Below are 15024 nucleotides of genomic sequence, written 5' to 3' on the forward strand. Positions count from 1 at the left end.
TGTTGCCTGTTGATCCAGAAAAGGGGACGTCTGGACTGCAGTGCTTAGCCTGCTGCCACCACAAGGTGGTCCAAAATAAAAATGAATGGATGGATGGGCCTGGTTACTGTCAGTCCTTGGTTAAGGGCTATTGTTAATGCATCCTTTACTCACAGTTAGACCTAAGAAGTGAATACATTTCTGAGTTGCAGTGAGTAATTCTTGATAACCAGGGGTGGAAGTAATTAATTACAAATACTCAAATTACTGTAATTAAGTAGTGTTTCGGGGGACTTGTACTTTTATGAGTACATCTTCAAGTCTGTACTTTTACTTTTACTACTAGTCAAGCATTAGAGATTATATCAGAGTACAACGGGATGGGAAACTTTGAGGACTACCAAATAGATTTTATGATGCAAGAAAAATATAATTCTAAAGGCTTTTTATCCTAAGCTTATAACAAACTCATGAGTCTGACAGAAAGTAGAGTTCTCAATGCAAAGGTTAATGTTAAGGTTAGTGGAAGCTGATTTGTGATAGCTCTCAACACCACATCATATGGTTTAATCTAATACATAGGGTTTACTTGACGCCATTTTGCCTCCACAGAATAAGTGGTGGCTATTCAAAGTACTGCCCTCGATGTAAGACCAAAATAGGGACTCTTTCACACATGCTCTGGACATGTAGATGTCTGAAACAGTACTGGAGATATATTTTGGACATTAGAAAGAGTATTTTTGGGGTTGAGATCCCAGCTAACCCCAGACTGACATTATTGGGGGACATGTGTGTTTTCACAGTCAATATGAGAGGCAATTCCTGCTTTGTCAGACTAGCCCTAATTGCATGTAACAAGTTGCATGTATTGCCATCCAATGGATGAGTGAGGATCCCCCTAGTGTGTCTCTGTGGCTTAAAGCGATAGTTCACCCCAAAATGAAATTTCACCCAGTATCTACTCACCCCTGTGCTGATGTGAGGATGGGTGAAGATCTCCAGTTCACAAAACACCCCCTGAGCTTCCGTAGAAAACAGCGTTGCAGCCAAATCCAATAAATTTTCCATGTACCCGCTTCAGGCGTCCGCATGCAGATCAGGTCTGAGAGGCTACAGTTGACATTTAGGCTGGGAACAGATGTTTGATCTTGTTTGTTTGGGGAAAATAAAGGGAAAACTCAATAAACATATTGTTGAAAAAAAAAAAGAATTTAATCTGTTAAAAATGTATTCATGGATATTTACTCAATAGTTGTGGCAGTAACTGCACCTCATCTAATTTTGTTTTTTGTCTGCCGGAGACATTTGATGAGTAAGGAAATAAAAACTTAAAGTGGGACCTAAAAGGACAAAAAACAACCAATCAAAATAAGGGGGGAAATTGTTTTGTATCTCATCAGTTATTAATGATTAATTGATTGTTAGCATTTTAACTATTGGTAAAGCAAAACACAAAATTTAGAGCCCTAGTCTGGAGAGGTGACGGTGACATCATCAGTTAAAAGTAACTAATACTCTGAGTATTTTTTTTTCTGACAAATATGTTGAACTGTTACTAAATTATTTTTCTAACACCAGTACTTTTACTTGTAATTGAGGAATATTTTAGCAACGTAACAGTACTTATACTTGAGTACAGATTTTCCACCACTGCTGATAACATGCAAAAACTCAGTGGAATATTCTAGATTAGTTGATTGATCACCCTTGTGTTGTGTTCACAGAAAAAGCAAAGTGAATATTAGAGTTTGATTGTCTGATAATTTTGGGAACATTTGTAGTTATGTGCGTTACTTGCGTGATTGTGTTTATTCACACCAAACAGCAAACCATAAGCTAACGAGCAATTAGCAGTCAGCATAGACAGAGATCATCAGATAAGATAATCAGTGTACAGTTTACAGTCGAGCGAGGTTGGTGCCTCTGTGGGTTGCTGCTGCAGACAGGTTGAAAAACAAAGATGAATCCCCTTTTTAATCCCAAAAGTTTGACAAACTCTGAGCTCTCAACATGCTAGTAAACAAGTCCATATCAGAGCACAACCCAGTGTGACTCTGGTGTTTCTTCCTTTCTTCCTGTCTGCCTCTGGCTCTCCTCTCCAAAGCTCTCCATACAAGACCTAGAAAAAGTTCCATAATAGACACAAATTTTTCAATCAAGTTTAGTATTTTAAACTTTCATGAATATGCAAATCTGCCATGTCATTCAGTTAATCCAGCGGAAATGGCACAAATTAAGTGTTAATTTGCATTTTTATATCAATTTTGCATGTAATCTATATGTTGCCTATTCCTGCACCCCAGCAATGTGTTCCAAGTTCTCCAGGGAGATACTTTGGCGTTCCTTGGCCAAATGAAATATATAATCCCTCCGGCAAGTTGTGCATCCAGGGTCTCCTCTAGGAGTGCAACGAATAAAAAATCTCACAGTTCGGATCGTATCACAGTTTTGAGTCACAGATCAGATCATTTTTCGGATTGTGGTGGCAATTTCTGTTGAATAAAGCACGGAGTCAGAAACTTGTCTTTCTGTAAGGTTTACTCAAGCATCTGCAGATGGACTCACAGCACAGTCAAAGAATGAACTGGGTGAAATGAGCCCAGAACAGAGAATGTGTCAGTGTTTTATACACAGATAAATGCAAGGTCAGGAAAGGGTGAGTTGCATATTGTTATCACATGATGGTACAGGACACTTCTGGCTTGTTCTAGCTCATGTTGTCTTGTGCATCATACAAGTATATTGGGCCTTCCTCTCTGTCCTGTATTTAGGTACTTACAATATGCAGATACAGGATTACATCAGAAATGGGAATTTCTATCACAGGATCAGCAAAAAAAGAAAAAAGTGGTGGGATTACGGTTACATTATTTTAAAATTGCACTTGTCTTTGATCTTTGTCTGTCTGTAATTATCACCATAGTTATGTAATGTAATAATAATGATAATAGTAATGATAATGGTAATAATATTAAAAACGTCAAACTTATACAGTGCTGTACTCTGTATATACTATACATATATTAGCAGTGTTGGGAAAGTTCACTTTCTACATGAACTAGTTCAAAGTTCAGTTCACAAATTTTAAAATGAACTAGTTCATAGTTCTTATTTTTTCAATATGTTGCTATTATTTTTCAAAATTATTGCCACAGTGCATATAGAACCACAGACAGCAATTATTTTATCAGTTTTAACGTTGGAGTGTCTTTTGATTTTTTACTCACTTGCACATACCTTGAAAGGCTACCCGGGTGCTTGAGTTCAATGTGCCGTTTCAGGTTTGCTGTTGATGTAACTCAGGGGTGTCAAACTCAATCACAGAAAGGGCCAAAATTTAAAACACAGTCTAAGTCGCGGGCCAAACAGGATTAACATTTATTAAACTGTCTAAAACTGACTATGTTTTATTCAGAAATATGAATTTGAACAGCCAGACTGCAACAACTTTTTCCTCAATAAAATAAATAAGATTTAAAATATTATTTTTTTCTTCAACAATAACAAAGGAAAACGAGAATATTTCAGCTCAGAATATTTAAGCTCACATATCCAGGTGGGGGTTACATTTGAAAATGTTTGCTTTTTGTCTGGACACAAGATATCACACACTTTAATCATGCAAACCCTCAATGGTACTGCATTTGACATAAAAATCTGCTCATATAATAATATTACAAACCCATCAGTCCATCAGGTACAGATGAACATAATGACCTGCTCAATTTAACATTAAGGCCAAAACACACTGAGAACTTCAATAGAAAAGTCAACTGTAGCTTCTCTGGTTCACTGCAGGCTTCAGATTTAAAATGTAACACCACAGAACCAGCAGTATTTTAGGAAAAGGTTAAACTGCACACTGACACACACTGAGGAGATGAAGAGGAGAGACAGAGTCTGGACTCTTCATCATGACTTACAATAATGCAGCAATTAAATATTTAAAAGTACACAAATCAGACTTGGAGTAAAAAAAATTGCACACCGCAGAAGTGTACATTAATATTATGATTCATGATCATAAAAAAGTTTTTTATATCAAGTCGACACATCTGTCCATATTCTCTCTCTCTCTCTCTCTCCCTCTCTCTCTCTCTCTCTCTCTGCTGTGGGTCAGTCTTATTTTTATTTTTACCTGGTTTCAGGTGGAGCTGCAGTTCATCTCCCTCCTCATATACTTATGTTTCTTTGCAGTGAGTCAGTTGCCTAAACAGACAAACCTGTTTCCATTGTCGTTTGACAGAAGCTCCCGTCTTCGCGACTGCGAGCTGATTTATGCAGTGCATTGTGGGACTTGTAGTATGAGTGGTGGGAGTGCTATTTACTGAGGGGCCATTCATAATAGACACATGAAATTATCTCGCGGGCCGTACATAATTGACACGCGGGCCTTGAGTTTGACACATGTAATCATGTTACATTGTAACTGATGTGTGGAGTTGCTTTTTGAAACCCGGTGGGCAAAGTTTGCACAAAAATGTAAGATTTTTCCCAGTGTAATCCTCACCGACCTTCTCATAAAACTGTTTTCAATGGTCGTACGAAGAGTCTGAGGTAGTGCTGCTGCTACATGTTGCTGTTGTTGTCGCCTCCATGCTGCTTTGTGTTTTGATGACGCATGCGGCGGTGCGACACTGTGGTGGCTGGTGGTGCCAGATTGGGTGTTTTTTCCGTTACATATTAAGGCCTGTTTTTTAGCCAGGTTTTCGCCTGGAAGGCTCTATGGAAATCTGGCACCCTATTGAACGAAGTTAAATTGAATGAGCGTGTCGTTCACAGACATCGGAATGAACGCTGTTGTGGAATTTGCCTCACTTGCCTCACTAGCCCTTAGATTGTTCCCTGAGTCTCTCTTTATATGGGTGACAATGCAGTCGTGAAGGGTCCAGTCATAGGTCATCTAACCTGAACAGGCACACTAGTAGTTGGTCACTCTGCACAACTACAGTCCACAGCTGCACAAGTAGGAGAGTAGTGCATCCCCCAGATACTTTCTCCTGAGGTCCCAAGGTTATGGCTTATCGGGCAGACAGACTGTCTCCACATTCTCTAGCAGGGCACAATACATGAGCAAGGCCGGCAGATACAGTGATTTAGAGCAAAGAGGTGCATAGCTTCTTGTTTTGCACTTATGCCCAATAGAATTTGTGTACACATAGATAGACACATCAGGCCCATACATGGTGGCGTGTCAAATTCCAGCGAATGTCAAAGGACAGTTAAATACCTTCACTCGAGAAGTAACCTTCAGAATTGGGTTGGCAGTCACAATATTCTCAGTGTATTGCTAATCTGAATTCTCCTCGATCGAGCTTCATTAAATACTCCTGTGTAAGTCATCTGGGACTCTCGAACTCTTCTTCAGTGTCTGAGTGAACCATTCTTCAGAATTTCCACTACAAACGCGTTCACAGTAATGTTCATCAGGCAGAAATACTGTACGTTCAGTTCACGTTCGCCCAAAATATGAACGAGTTCATGAACTATCGTTCAGTGAACGCGTTCAGGCACAACACTGTATATTAGATCATTATACACCGCACAGTATAATACACAACTACGCTCTGTAGTCTGGCTCAATGTCACGCCTACAGTACAGCACATCTGATTGCACCGGTGAGCAGAGAGGAGCTGTGTAGAAGTTAAGACAGCTGATATCACCAAAGTTTCAATGAACATCACAGTTTTATGATCTGTTTCTTTGGTGATAGCAGAGTTACATCAGTGAAAAAAGTTATGGTCTGGATTTCACTCAAGGTGATGTGACGGCTTTTAAATCAGTCGCTCTTCACAGAGATGAGCTGCACACAGCAGCATCTGTCCTGTCTGTTCACTGCAACTCCTCATTGAGATTTTGGGTATTATGACTTATACAAAAGTAACAGTGACAGTAAAACTATGATGCTCACATGTGGTCCGCTGATAAAATGCATGCCGAACTGTAGAGGGCGATCCGTACGGGACACGGGTCAACTGTGATCAGTTGCACCCCTAGTCTCCTCTCAGTAGCACTGAAAACCCAGGTGTCTAGGATGCCTCCTAATCAGATGTCCAAATCACCTCAGCTGGCTCATTTCAATGTGAAGGAACAGTGGTTCAAGTACAAGGTCCCCCTGGATGTCTGAGATTCCCAAACTGGACACTCTCCAGTGAGGTGAAGACAGGGCCCTGTCCTTCTATTTCAGGAGAATTAGTCAGTGGGCCTTCTGGAGCTATTCCAAACACTCATAGGCAGAGACAACAGTGAGGCACCTATCCCCAACCTGAAGGCACAGGGCAGCGATCCTCTCGTTCACCGGGGAAAACTCCAACACATGGCGGCTGAGCTGTCGGGCTATAAGCAAGCCCACACCACCTCGCTGCCTCTCATGGCAGGCAACTCCAGAGCAGAAGAGTCCAGCCTCTCTCAGAGAGTTGGATTCCAGAGCCTAGACTGTGCGTGGAGGTGAACCCGACTATCTCTAGCCAGTACCGCTCAACCTCCCGCACTAGCACAGGCTCCTTCCCCCCCAGCGAGGTGACATTCCATGTCCCCAAAGTCAGATTCCATGTCCTGGGGTTGGGTTGCCGGGGCCCCCTGCCCATGACTGCCACCCAAACCACATTGCATAGGCCCTTTCCGAACCCTCCCGCGGGTGATGGGCCTATGGGAAGGCGGGTCCACGTTGCTCATTCAGGCTAGGCCCCAAAGACCCGGCCACCAGGTGCTTGCTTGCTAGCCTCAACCCCGGGCCTGGCTCCAGGGTGGGGCCCCGGTGACACCAATCCAGGCAACATAGACTTTCCTGTTGGTATACTATTCATTGGGTGCTGCACCACATCACGGCTGCGCCATGGTTTTGCTCCGTCATGCACGCGACTGCAGTTCATACCAGCAGCGTTTCAGAAGCTGAGCAGTTGTTGACTTGTTGACTTTGTCGTTTTAGATCATTTTTCCTTGATTTTTGTGCTTCTACCATGGGTAAGTAGTTATGTGGTTTCTTTTTTGTATGTTTTAATCGTGTTTAATGTTGTTATTTCCTTCTTTATTGTGCTGTAGTCTTCAAAGTAAAAGTAACATGGATCAAAGTTTTGGAGCTTTGTTTAATTAAAAAATTCATCTCTGTAATCATCTGAAACATACAGGACCTTATTAATCTTGTTTCACTTCTATATTTAACATATAGCATCTCATCTTGATTGTTTCTTTTCTTTGTTTAACATACAGTACTTTATTTATCTTGATTATTTCTCCTCAATATTTAACATACAGTACCTTATTTATCTTGATTTTGTTTCTAAATTAAACACACAGTACTTTATTTATCTTCATTACTTCTCCTCTATATTTAACATACAGTACCTTATTTATCTTCATTATTTCTCCTTTATATTTAACATACAGTACCTTATTTATCTTCATTAATTCTCCTTTATATATAACATACAGTTGTTATGTGCAATGGAAAGAACTGGACTCAAAAGCGAGACCCGGATAGCAGTTTTAGGTGGTTTTATTGTTAAACAAACAGACGTCTTGGGTGGATGCAGAACTCTCAGGTGAAACAGGGTAGGCAGGCAAACGAGTACCAGTGAATGGATCAGAGGCAGGCAGGCAGGGCAAGGCTGGAGACAGATGGCAGGCTGAAGTGGCAGGCGAATGGGTTCCCCGTGAGTGTCGAGCTGAAGCAAAAACAGACAAGTCTTTAGACAAAATCCACAAGAGGAAAAAAGCAATCAGTAACAGGTAGGCCAAAGTAGTACCGCGAGGCAGACTGAACGATCTGGCAGAGACTGGACTGCAGAGCCGGAGTATTTGTATTGCTGGATATATATATATATAGTAATATATATATATATATATATATTGTTCCAGCTAAAATACCTATGGAAAAGGCACAAAAGATATAGTTTAAAAATGTACACTATGTACACTTTGTACACTTTGTATTAAACAGTAAAAAAAAAAAAAAAAAAAAAAAAAGATTTTTACAAATAAATCCTCACTCACACATTTTTAAAAACCTTAAGTTATTTACAGTTTGTAACATTTATGGTCAGTGCTCAAGGTCTGCAAAATATCTGGTGCTGCCCTCCTCCCATTGTGGGTTTGTGTAAACGGCCCTATTGGTCTTGGAATGCTTTGTGAAGGGTGGGCAATTGGCTGAAAATGTCCTGGCCTTGAGGTGTCACTTGAGTGTCCAGCGATTTCCTGAGTGGGGGCAGGTTGTGGTGTTGGGGGTGGTGGTGGATGAATAGGCTGCCATCCAGATACCTGTTGTTGGGGGAGGGTAGGTTGGTGTTGTTGGGATGTGCTCCTTTCAAGGGTGGGAAGTGTACTTAAAATCCTGAGCTTGGCTTCTTGCCTCCTATCCCTGTCCAGTCTGTGCAGCATAGGAATGAGGCTGAGTGCAAAGTGAAAGCACTCGTCCAGTTCTTCATGTGGCATATGTGGCTTTGGGGCAGGCTCTTGAAGAATGTTCATCAGCCGTTCCCCAATATCTGTGGTGGTCTGTGAGCTCCTTCTTGTGTTCCTTGTAGCTTGTTGTGGTGCTGCTGCTCTTGATCTACGATCCCTGGGGCTATGGGACCTGGAAGGCCTTGGCTTCTTCTCCCCAGAGGTTGTTGATCCAGAAAGTGGTGGTGGTGGTGAGCACAGATGTGCTCCTCTGTTGCACAGTTGGAGTACTGCTGTGTGAGTCGTCATCAGACCGTGATAGTGGGGTCCCAGATTGATCTCTGTCCTCCATGTCTGCTGATGGTGGTGGAAGACTCAAGTTGCTTTTTGAACTATATGTATTAAATAAATTTTAAAAAATCCCAGAAAAGATGAAAAGGCAAATAAAAAAACAGTTCCTTTAATTCCTTGATATTACAAGAACAATTTGCTTATGGAACTTCACATTTTTTATTTATAATCTACCAACACCTTTGCAATACACCATGAAAATGACAATGTTCTCATTTCCAGTGCTAGAGGGTATTCTAGAAGTGCATTCAATTTAAGGTAAACCAAAATATCCCACCCACTAACAGGTGCCATGATGAAGAGATAATCAGTGTTATTCACTTCACCTGTCAGTGGTCATAATGTTATGCCTGATCGGTGTACTTTGCGCAGCACAGGTGTTAGTTTGCTGGCAGCAAAATTCAATAGGGAGGCCATCGGGCCCTGGGCCCTTACAACTGTTCATAGTTTTGATTGACCGACCAATTTCATCATTGGAGATGTCCCCATCTAGAGATGATGCATCATCAGGGCTGAGCATCGGCAGCTCAAGGTCCTTAAAAAGATAAGTGATAAAGGAGCTATCTGCAACTTCTGAAGTGTAGAGATTCTCATAAAAGCTCTAAAACTCGTCACTGATGCCCCTCTGGTCTGAGGTGGTGTCCCCAGTTGTTGTCAGGATTTCTGCGATTAGATTTTCTGCTGTAGCCTGCCTTAATTGGTGGAACAATAATTTGCTGGCCCATTCCCCATGTTCAAAGTGTTCCTGCTTTGATTTCATGTATAGGTCCTTTAAGTATGTAGATGCTAAAGAGTTGTATTCCAACTGAAATGTGATGCGCTCTTTATGCAGTTTGGCTGATTGGCTGAGTGTCTCTTATCAATATCACCAAATTAAGTTCACAAGTTCTGTCATTTATTTTGTCTGTATCCTGTTCATACTGATTGTATAAAATATAATTCTGGCCACGAAGACAGGCTTTCATAGCATCCCAAATTGTGCCTACACTGGTCTCCAGTTGGCAGTTAGCTTAAAAAAATATCCATGTGTGTAGAAATATTATTTATAAAGTCTTCATCCAACAGAAGGCGCAAGTTAACTTGCCAAACTTGTTGTGGGGCCACATGATCAGGGAAACAATGTCGCATTACTACTGGGCTGTGATCTGAAATAACTATGCTCTCATAACCAGTGTATTTTGGGGTTGGGAATAGTTTATTGTTTAAGAGGAAATAGTCTATTCTTGAACATGACTGCTGAGCTGTAGAGAAAAAAGTGAACTGCTTAGAAATCGGATTTCTAAATCTCCAAGGGTCCACCATTCCATAGTCCTTAACAAGAGAGTTCAAAACCCGTGCAGAATTTGATAATGAATGTACATTGGAGCTGGTGACTTTAGTTTTCGAGTCTGGAGCAGTATTATTCTTTTTCTGCTGGGAAGACGCCATATTTTGGGTGGCAGAAGAGGCAAGTTCATATCAGGAAAATGTTTTTATAAGAGATAAAGAATAAAAGCAGAGTAGGAGGCAGCAAATATATGAAAATATGTGGCTCTGGTAAGGAGCTCAAAAAAGCACATCCTCACATAGCTCCGCTCAACTTGGAAGTCCACACGCATGCTTTTAATTTCAATATTTACACTTTTGGCAGATTGAAAATATATTTAATGGACACTTTAATAATCTACACTCCTGTGTGGAGAAAACACTAAACATAAATTAAGGTATTTTGTGATTGGTGGAGAAGTGTGTGTGTGTGTGCTTTGGCCAAAGGCACCGGATGCTATCATGTGCTGACAAGCGGATTGCATCCTAGACTTTACGCTTTGACCAGGTTTTAGCTGGTCTAAGGTGGAAGTGGTTTTTACTCCAATGCGCTGAGCTCAAGACAGCAAACGTGCCGGGCCACGCCTTCCTTTTGCCCTCATTTTTAGACCCCTTGTCCATGGCTGCACAGACCAGGCTTCAAGTACAATTGCTATCTTGTAGACTTGGCAAAAATGGCACTCGCGCTGGTGTAAGATAGCAAATCCACTTGCTCCACAAGTGCAACGGCTTTACGCCAGATGTCAGAAAGGGCCCCTACTGTGTGTAGTGGCCTCATTGAAATGAATGAGTGGGCTACTGTATCTATACAGTACTACTGTTGGTCTAAACACTGTTTCAGTGATCAAAGGCCAAGAGGTAGGACAAAGGAAACAAGGAAAGAGAGAAAGACAGGGGTGCAGGGACAATGAGATGTGCAGGGCAAGAGAGGAGGAGTCCAGCAAATCCCATATGGAGAGAATGCAAGAGGGGTAAATCAGTTACATGACTCAGTTTTGCTCAGAAAGCTGCCAGAGCTGCAGCTGTTTAGGATGGAGGCCGAGGATGGAGCAGAGCTCTGCTTTCCACAACTCCTCAACACCTCCTGCAGGAAGCACACAGTTCACTGGTCTGAAGCTGTGCTCCTTCACATTGTGCCCTGCTCCATCTCTGTGCTCACTGTGGCTTTCAACCTGCTCGTCATCATCTCAGTCTCCCACTTCAGGCAGAAATGAACTTTTTAGCTACTCTTTGCATTTTTTTAACTTTAAAAAAGTCTACTGTAGATTTACAAGCAGAATTGTCTTTGATCTAGTACTGAATAATGTTCACCATGGCTCATTGTATTCATTGTATGCCTTGTATTCTACCTTGCTAAGTGTTTGATGAAGTGTTGATTTAGTGATGCTTTTCTTTGTCTCCCTGCAGGCAGCTCCACACACCCACTAACATCCTCCTCCTGTCTCTGGCTGTCTCAGACTTTCTCGTAGGTCTCCTGATGTTGCCAATACAAATTCTCCGAAAAACATCCTGCTGGTTTCTTGGTGGTGTTGCATGTTCTCTGTCTGAGTATGTGGTCTTCATCATCATCTCTGCCTCAGTAGGAGACATGGTGCTCATATCAATCGACCGCTATGTTGCTATTTGTGACCCTCTGCATTACACCAGCAGAATCACTGGGAAAAGAGTTAAACTCTGTGTTTGTCTGTGTTGGTTTTATTCTGTTTTCTACAATGGTCTCATTATACAGGATATCCTGAATCAACCAGACAGATATAATTCCTGCTATGGAGAGTGTGTGTTTATACTTGAATCTATTGCAGGAGCTGTTGACCTTGTTGTGACCTTCATCATTCCAGTTATTGTCATCATAGTTCTGTATATGAGAGTGTTTGCTGTTGCTGTGTCTCAGGCTCGTGCAATGCGCTCTCATGTTACAGCTGCCACACTCCATGTTTCAGTGTCTGTAACCACAAAAAAGTCTGAGCTGAAAGCAGCAAGGACTCTTGGCATTCTTGTTGTTGTGTTTCTAATATGTTTCTGTCCATATTACTGCGTGTTACTTACAGGAGACAGCATGTCCAGTGTGTCATTTTCATCTTTTGTGTTCTATCTGCTTTATTTTAACTCTTGTGTAAACCCTATGATTTATGCCTTGTTTTATCCGTGGTTTAGAAAAGCAGTTAAACTCATTGGTACTCTTCAGATACTGCAGCCTGGCTCATGTGAGGTCAACATACTGTAGAGCAGGAGACTCAAACTGAAATTTGTTTTGGGCCACTGATGATATCATCTCATAGTGGAGACACTTCAACATTAAAGTTCTGCAAGAAAGTGCAATATTTCTGAAAATATGTTTTTTCATTAGTAACATATTTTCATCATTCTTAATGAAAAAATGCAAACAGCAGGTTTTTTCTTCTTTTTTTTTACTTATACTGTACTTACTTTTAATTTCAGCAAGTTACACAATCATTTTCAGAATTTCCATGCTGCCTTTTCTTTTTTTTGTTTTTTTGCTGTGTCCCTGTGGCTTATATGCAAACAACAACAAATTAAAACAAACCAAACACATCCCAGCTGATAGTATTGATTTTGAAATACAACAAAAGTATAAATTCTAAAAAAAAATCCAAAAACAAACAAAAAGGAATGACTATATGGATAAGTAAAAGAAAAAGAGTAAAGGGAGGGGAATTACATGTGAGTGTATACAGTGGCATGAGTGTACATATATGCATCAAGAGGTGAGTCAGGAAGGACTGAAATTTGATTTGGGCCAATGATGATATCATCTCATAGTGGGGACACTTCAACATTCAAGTTCTACAAGATAGAGCAATATTTCTGAAAATAGAGGTTTTTGTTTCTATTACTGACATATTTTCATCATACTTAGAAAAAGGAAACAGCAGTTTCTATACATTTTTATATACATAAGTCAGGTATGCATTGAACACAAACTCAAAACCTGTTGTGTCACTTTGAATCAGTCATTAATACCCCTGATGTCTGTGCATTCATCAAACACCACAGAGTATGTGGTGAGAAGCTTTGTCTTGTAACTGATCATAAATGTCACTTAATGACTTGCTGATATGTTTTTCCACTGTTTTTGCTGATAGAGAAATATTGTTGACCAAGCTGTTCATTTCTGGACATAAAATACCAGTGAATAACAACATGCAATCCTTCATACATTTTTAAATTAATGTTTTTTTTTATTTGAAGTGTATGCAATTGCAGGGTCATTAAAATTGGAATGAAAGAACTACAAAAAATAAATTAAATATAATAATTTTGCTGGTTGTTATATATTATTTTGTTCTCATCAGTTTCATTATATCATTGTTGTGTATGATGTCCAGTTTGCTGCTTTTGTAATTTTATAGGAAAATAAAAGAAAGCACATGAGCAGCTTTACTAGTTGGTCGAAAGAAATACATCAACAATGCCATTACATTTTACGTGATATACCTTATCCCTATGTTCTACAAATGTGCTGGATGAGCTGGAGTAAACCGAAAAAACAAAACAAACAAACAAACAAACAAACAAACAAACAAAAAAACAAAACCCCCCAAAAACATGAAATGTCCATCCACTTAAAAAGTTGCAAAATGCTCATAATTTGATGCAGTTCAAACTTTCAGACATCTTTTGATGATCAGCTCATTGATCACAAATCCTTTTCATTCATAAGAGGGTGTAACATCCATCAACTAGTTCAGTGACACACTGCTGGGAGTCTTTTTTCCTCTTTTTTCCCTTTTCCTTATTTTTGGTCCAGCACTGGGTATGCACACCAGAATCACTGACCACCAATCACTGACCTGCATCACTGCAGGCACTGTGATTAACCATACGGGCTTGGTCATAAAAATTACATATAAAATATAAAAATGAAATTAGATTAATTAATATAAAATGAGCATCATGACAAATAACAGATGAACTGCAGGTGGGTGAAATACAATAGAGTGTCTCCTCCTGTCCTAACTGTGTGTGTGTGTGTGTGTGTGTGTGTGTGTGTGTGTGCTTTACGCACGACCCAACGCACAGAGGGATGACTGCTGTGACATCACAGCGCACATGAAGACATTACTACACAAGGTTAACTATGAAAGCAACTTGTCTAATCATTAAAGTGAAATCTTAAATACAATACGAAACACAATAAAGAAATCACAATGACATTATTTAAGCAATAGTTTCATGATCAGAGAAGCTTCAATTTCATTTGTGTGTGTGTGTGTGTGTGTGTGTGTGTGTGTATTGCCACTGTGGCAAATAGTGTTGATAACTGAAAAAAAATAAATAAATAAAATAAAATCTGTATAAACAGACAGGACAGAGGAAACTACATAGGAAATAATTCTTTAGGTGGCACGGATGGAAGTCAGAATTTATACACCTGCTCTACTCCAAACAGATTAACTGTGTAAATTTGATAGGATCATCAGGGCCTGATAATTAATGTCCTGTGTTCTTCTCCAAAGGTCTATCTTCCCCTCACACACACGGCAGCACTTCATACAGTCAATGAAGTTAAAGATCCATGCGTGAAATCGGTGCAGTGTCTCTCCCTTATGCGCACACAGCTTCATTCTGTTTCACGACCCTGCAATCATCTGCTATCAATCAGAATGTTAATTGTCATGACTCGTGAATTAGAAGCAGAGTTTATGCACGTGGTGAAACCCTCCTATGTGAGGCATTACTGTCTTAATAATGCATCCTTTAAATAGCAGGAAAATGATGCGCCATTTACTTTAGACAAGGCTTTCATTGATCAATGGTGCCAGCAATGCAACTGACCACACCTCATATTAGACCAACACATCCATGTGCACACAGAGGGGTGCAAGTACATTTACTACTTCCACAATGTGGGCATTGAGTGAGAAAATGACAACTGAGTCGGTCAGGAAACAGCGATGACAGCTGCTTTGCACTGTGTGCTGCTTTGCAGTGGCTATGCTCCAGTTCTTGAATAACCAAAGTGAGAGTGGTGTCTAGATTCAAAC

At 40.3% G+C, this 15024-nt stretch overlaps 1 protein-coding gene across 3 annotated transcripts; it reads left to right on the forward strand.

Annotated features, from left to right (window-relative positions):
• Positions 1-2920: 2920 nt before the first annotated feature.
• Positions 2921-12242, forward strand: LOC146322346 (trace amine-associated receptor 13c-like). 3 transcript variants are annotated; one of them, XM_084724298.1, is made up of 2 exons: positions 2921-2952; positions 11411-12242. In XM_084724298.1, exons 1-2 carry the CDS (start codon positions 2924-2926, stop codon positions 12240-12242), a joined length of 861 nt encoding a protein of 286 aa, XP_084580424.1. In that variant the 5' UTR covers positions 2921-2923. The 3 variants fall into 3 exon arrangements, with proteins under 3 accessions (XP_084580424.1, XP_084580422.1, XP_084580423.1); XM_084724296.1 differs by lacking the exon at positions 2921-2952 and adding an exon at positions 11050-11222 and having other exon boundaries at positions 11426-12242; XM_084724297.1 differs by lacking the exon at positions 2921-2952 and adding an exon at positions 11050-11126 and having other exon boundaries at positions 11426-12242.
• Positions 12243-15024: the final 2782 nt, after the last annotated feature.

The sequence above is a fragment of the Lutjanus erythropterus genome, chromosome 8 (assembly GCF_056507025.1).
Source record: "Lutjanus erythropterus isolate fLutEry1 chromosome 8, fLutEry1.hap2, whole genome shotgun sequence".
Lineage (NCBI taxonomy): Eukaryota > Metazoa > Chordata > Actinopteri > Lutjaniformes > Lutjanidae > Lutjanus > Lutjanus erythropterus.

Coding starts and splice junctions, on each gene's coding strand:
- LOC146322346 (XM_084724296.1), top strand. CDS start 11,050: ATGGAGGCCGAGGATGGAGCAGAGCTCTGCTTTCCACAACTCCTCAAC. Junction 11,223..11,425: donor ATCTCAGTCTCCCACTTCAG/GCAGAAATGAAC, acceptor GTCTCCCTGCAG/GCAGCTCCACACACCCACTA.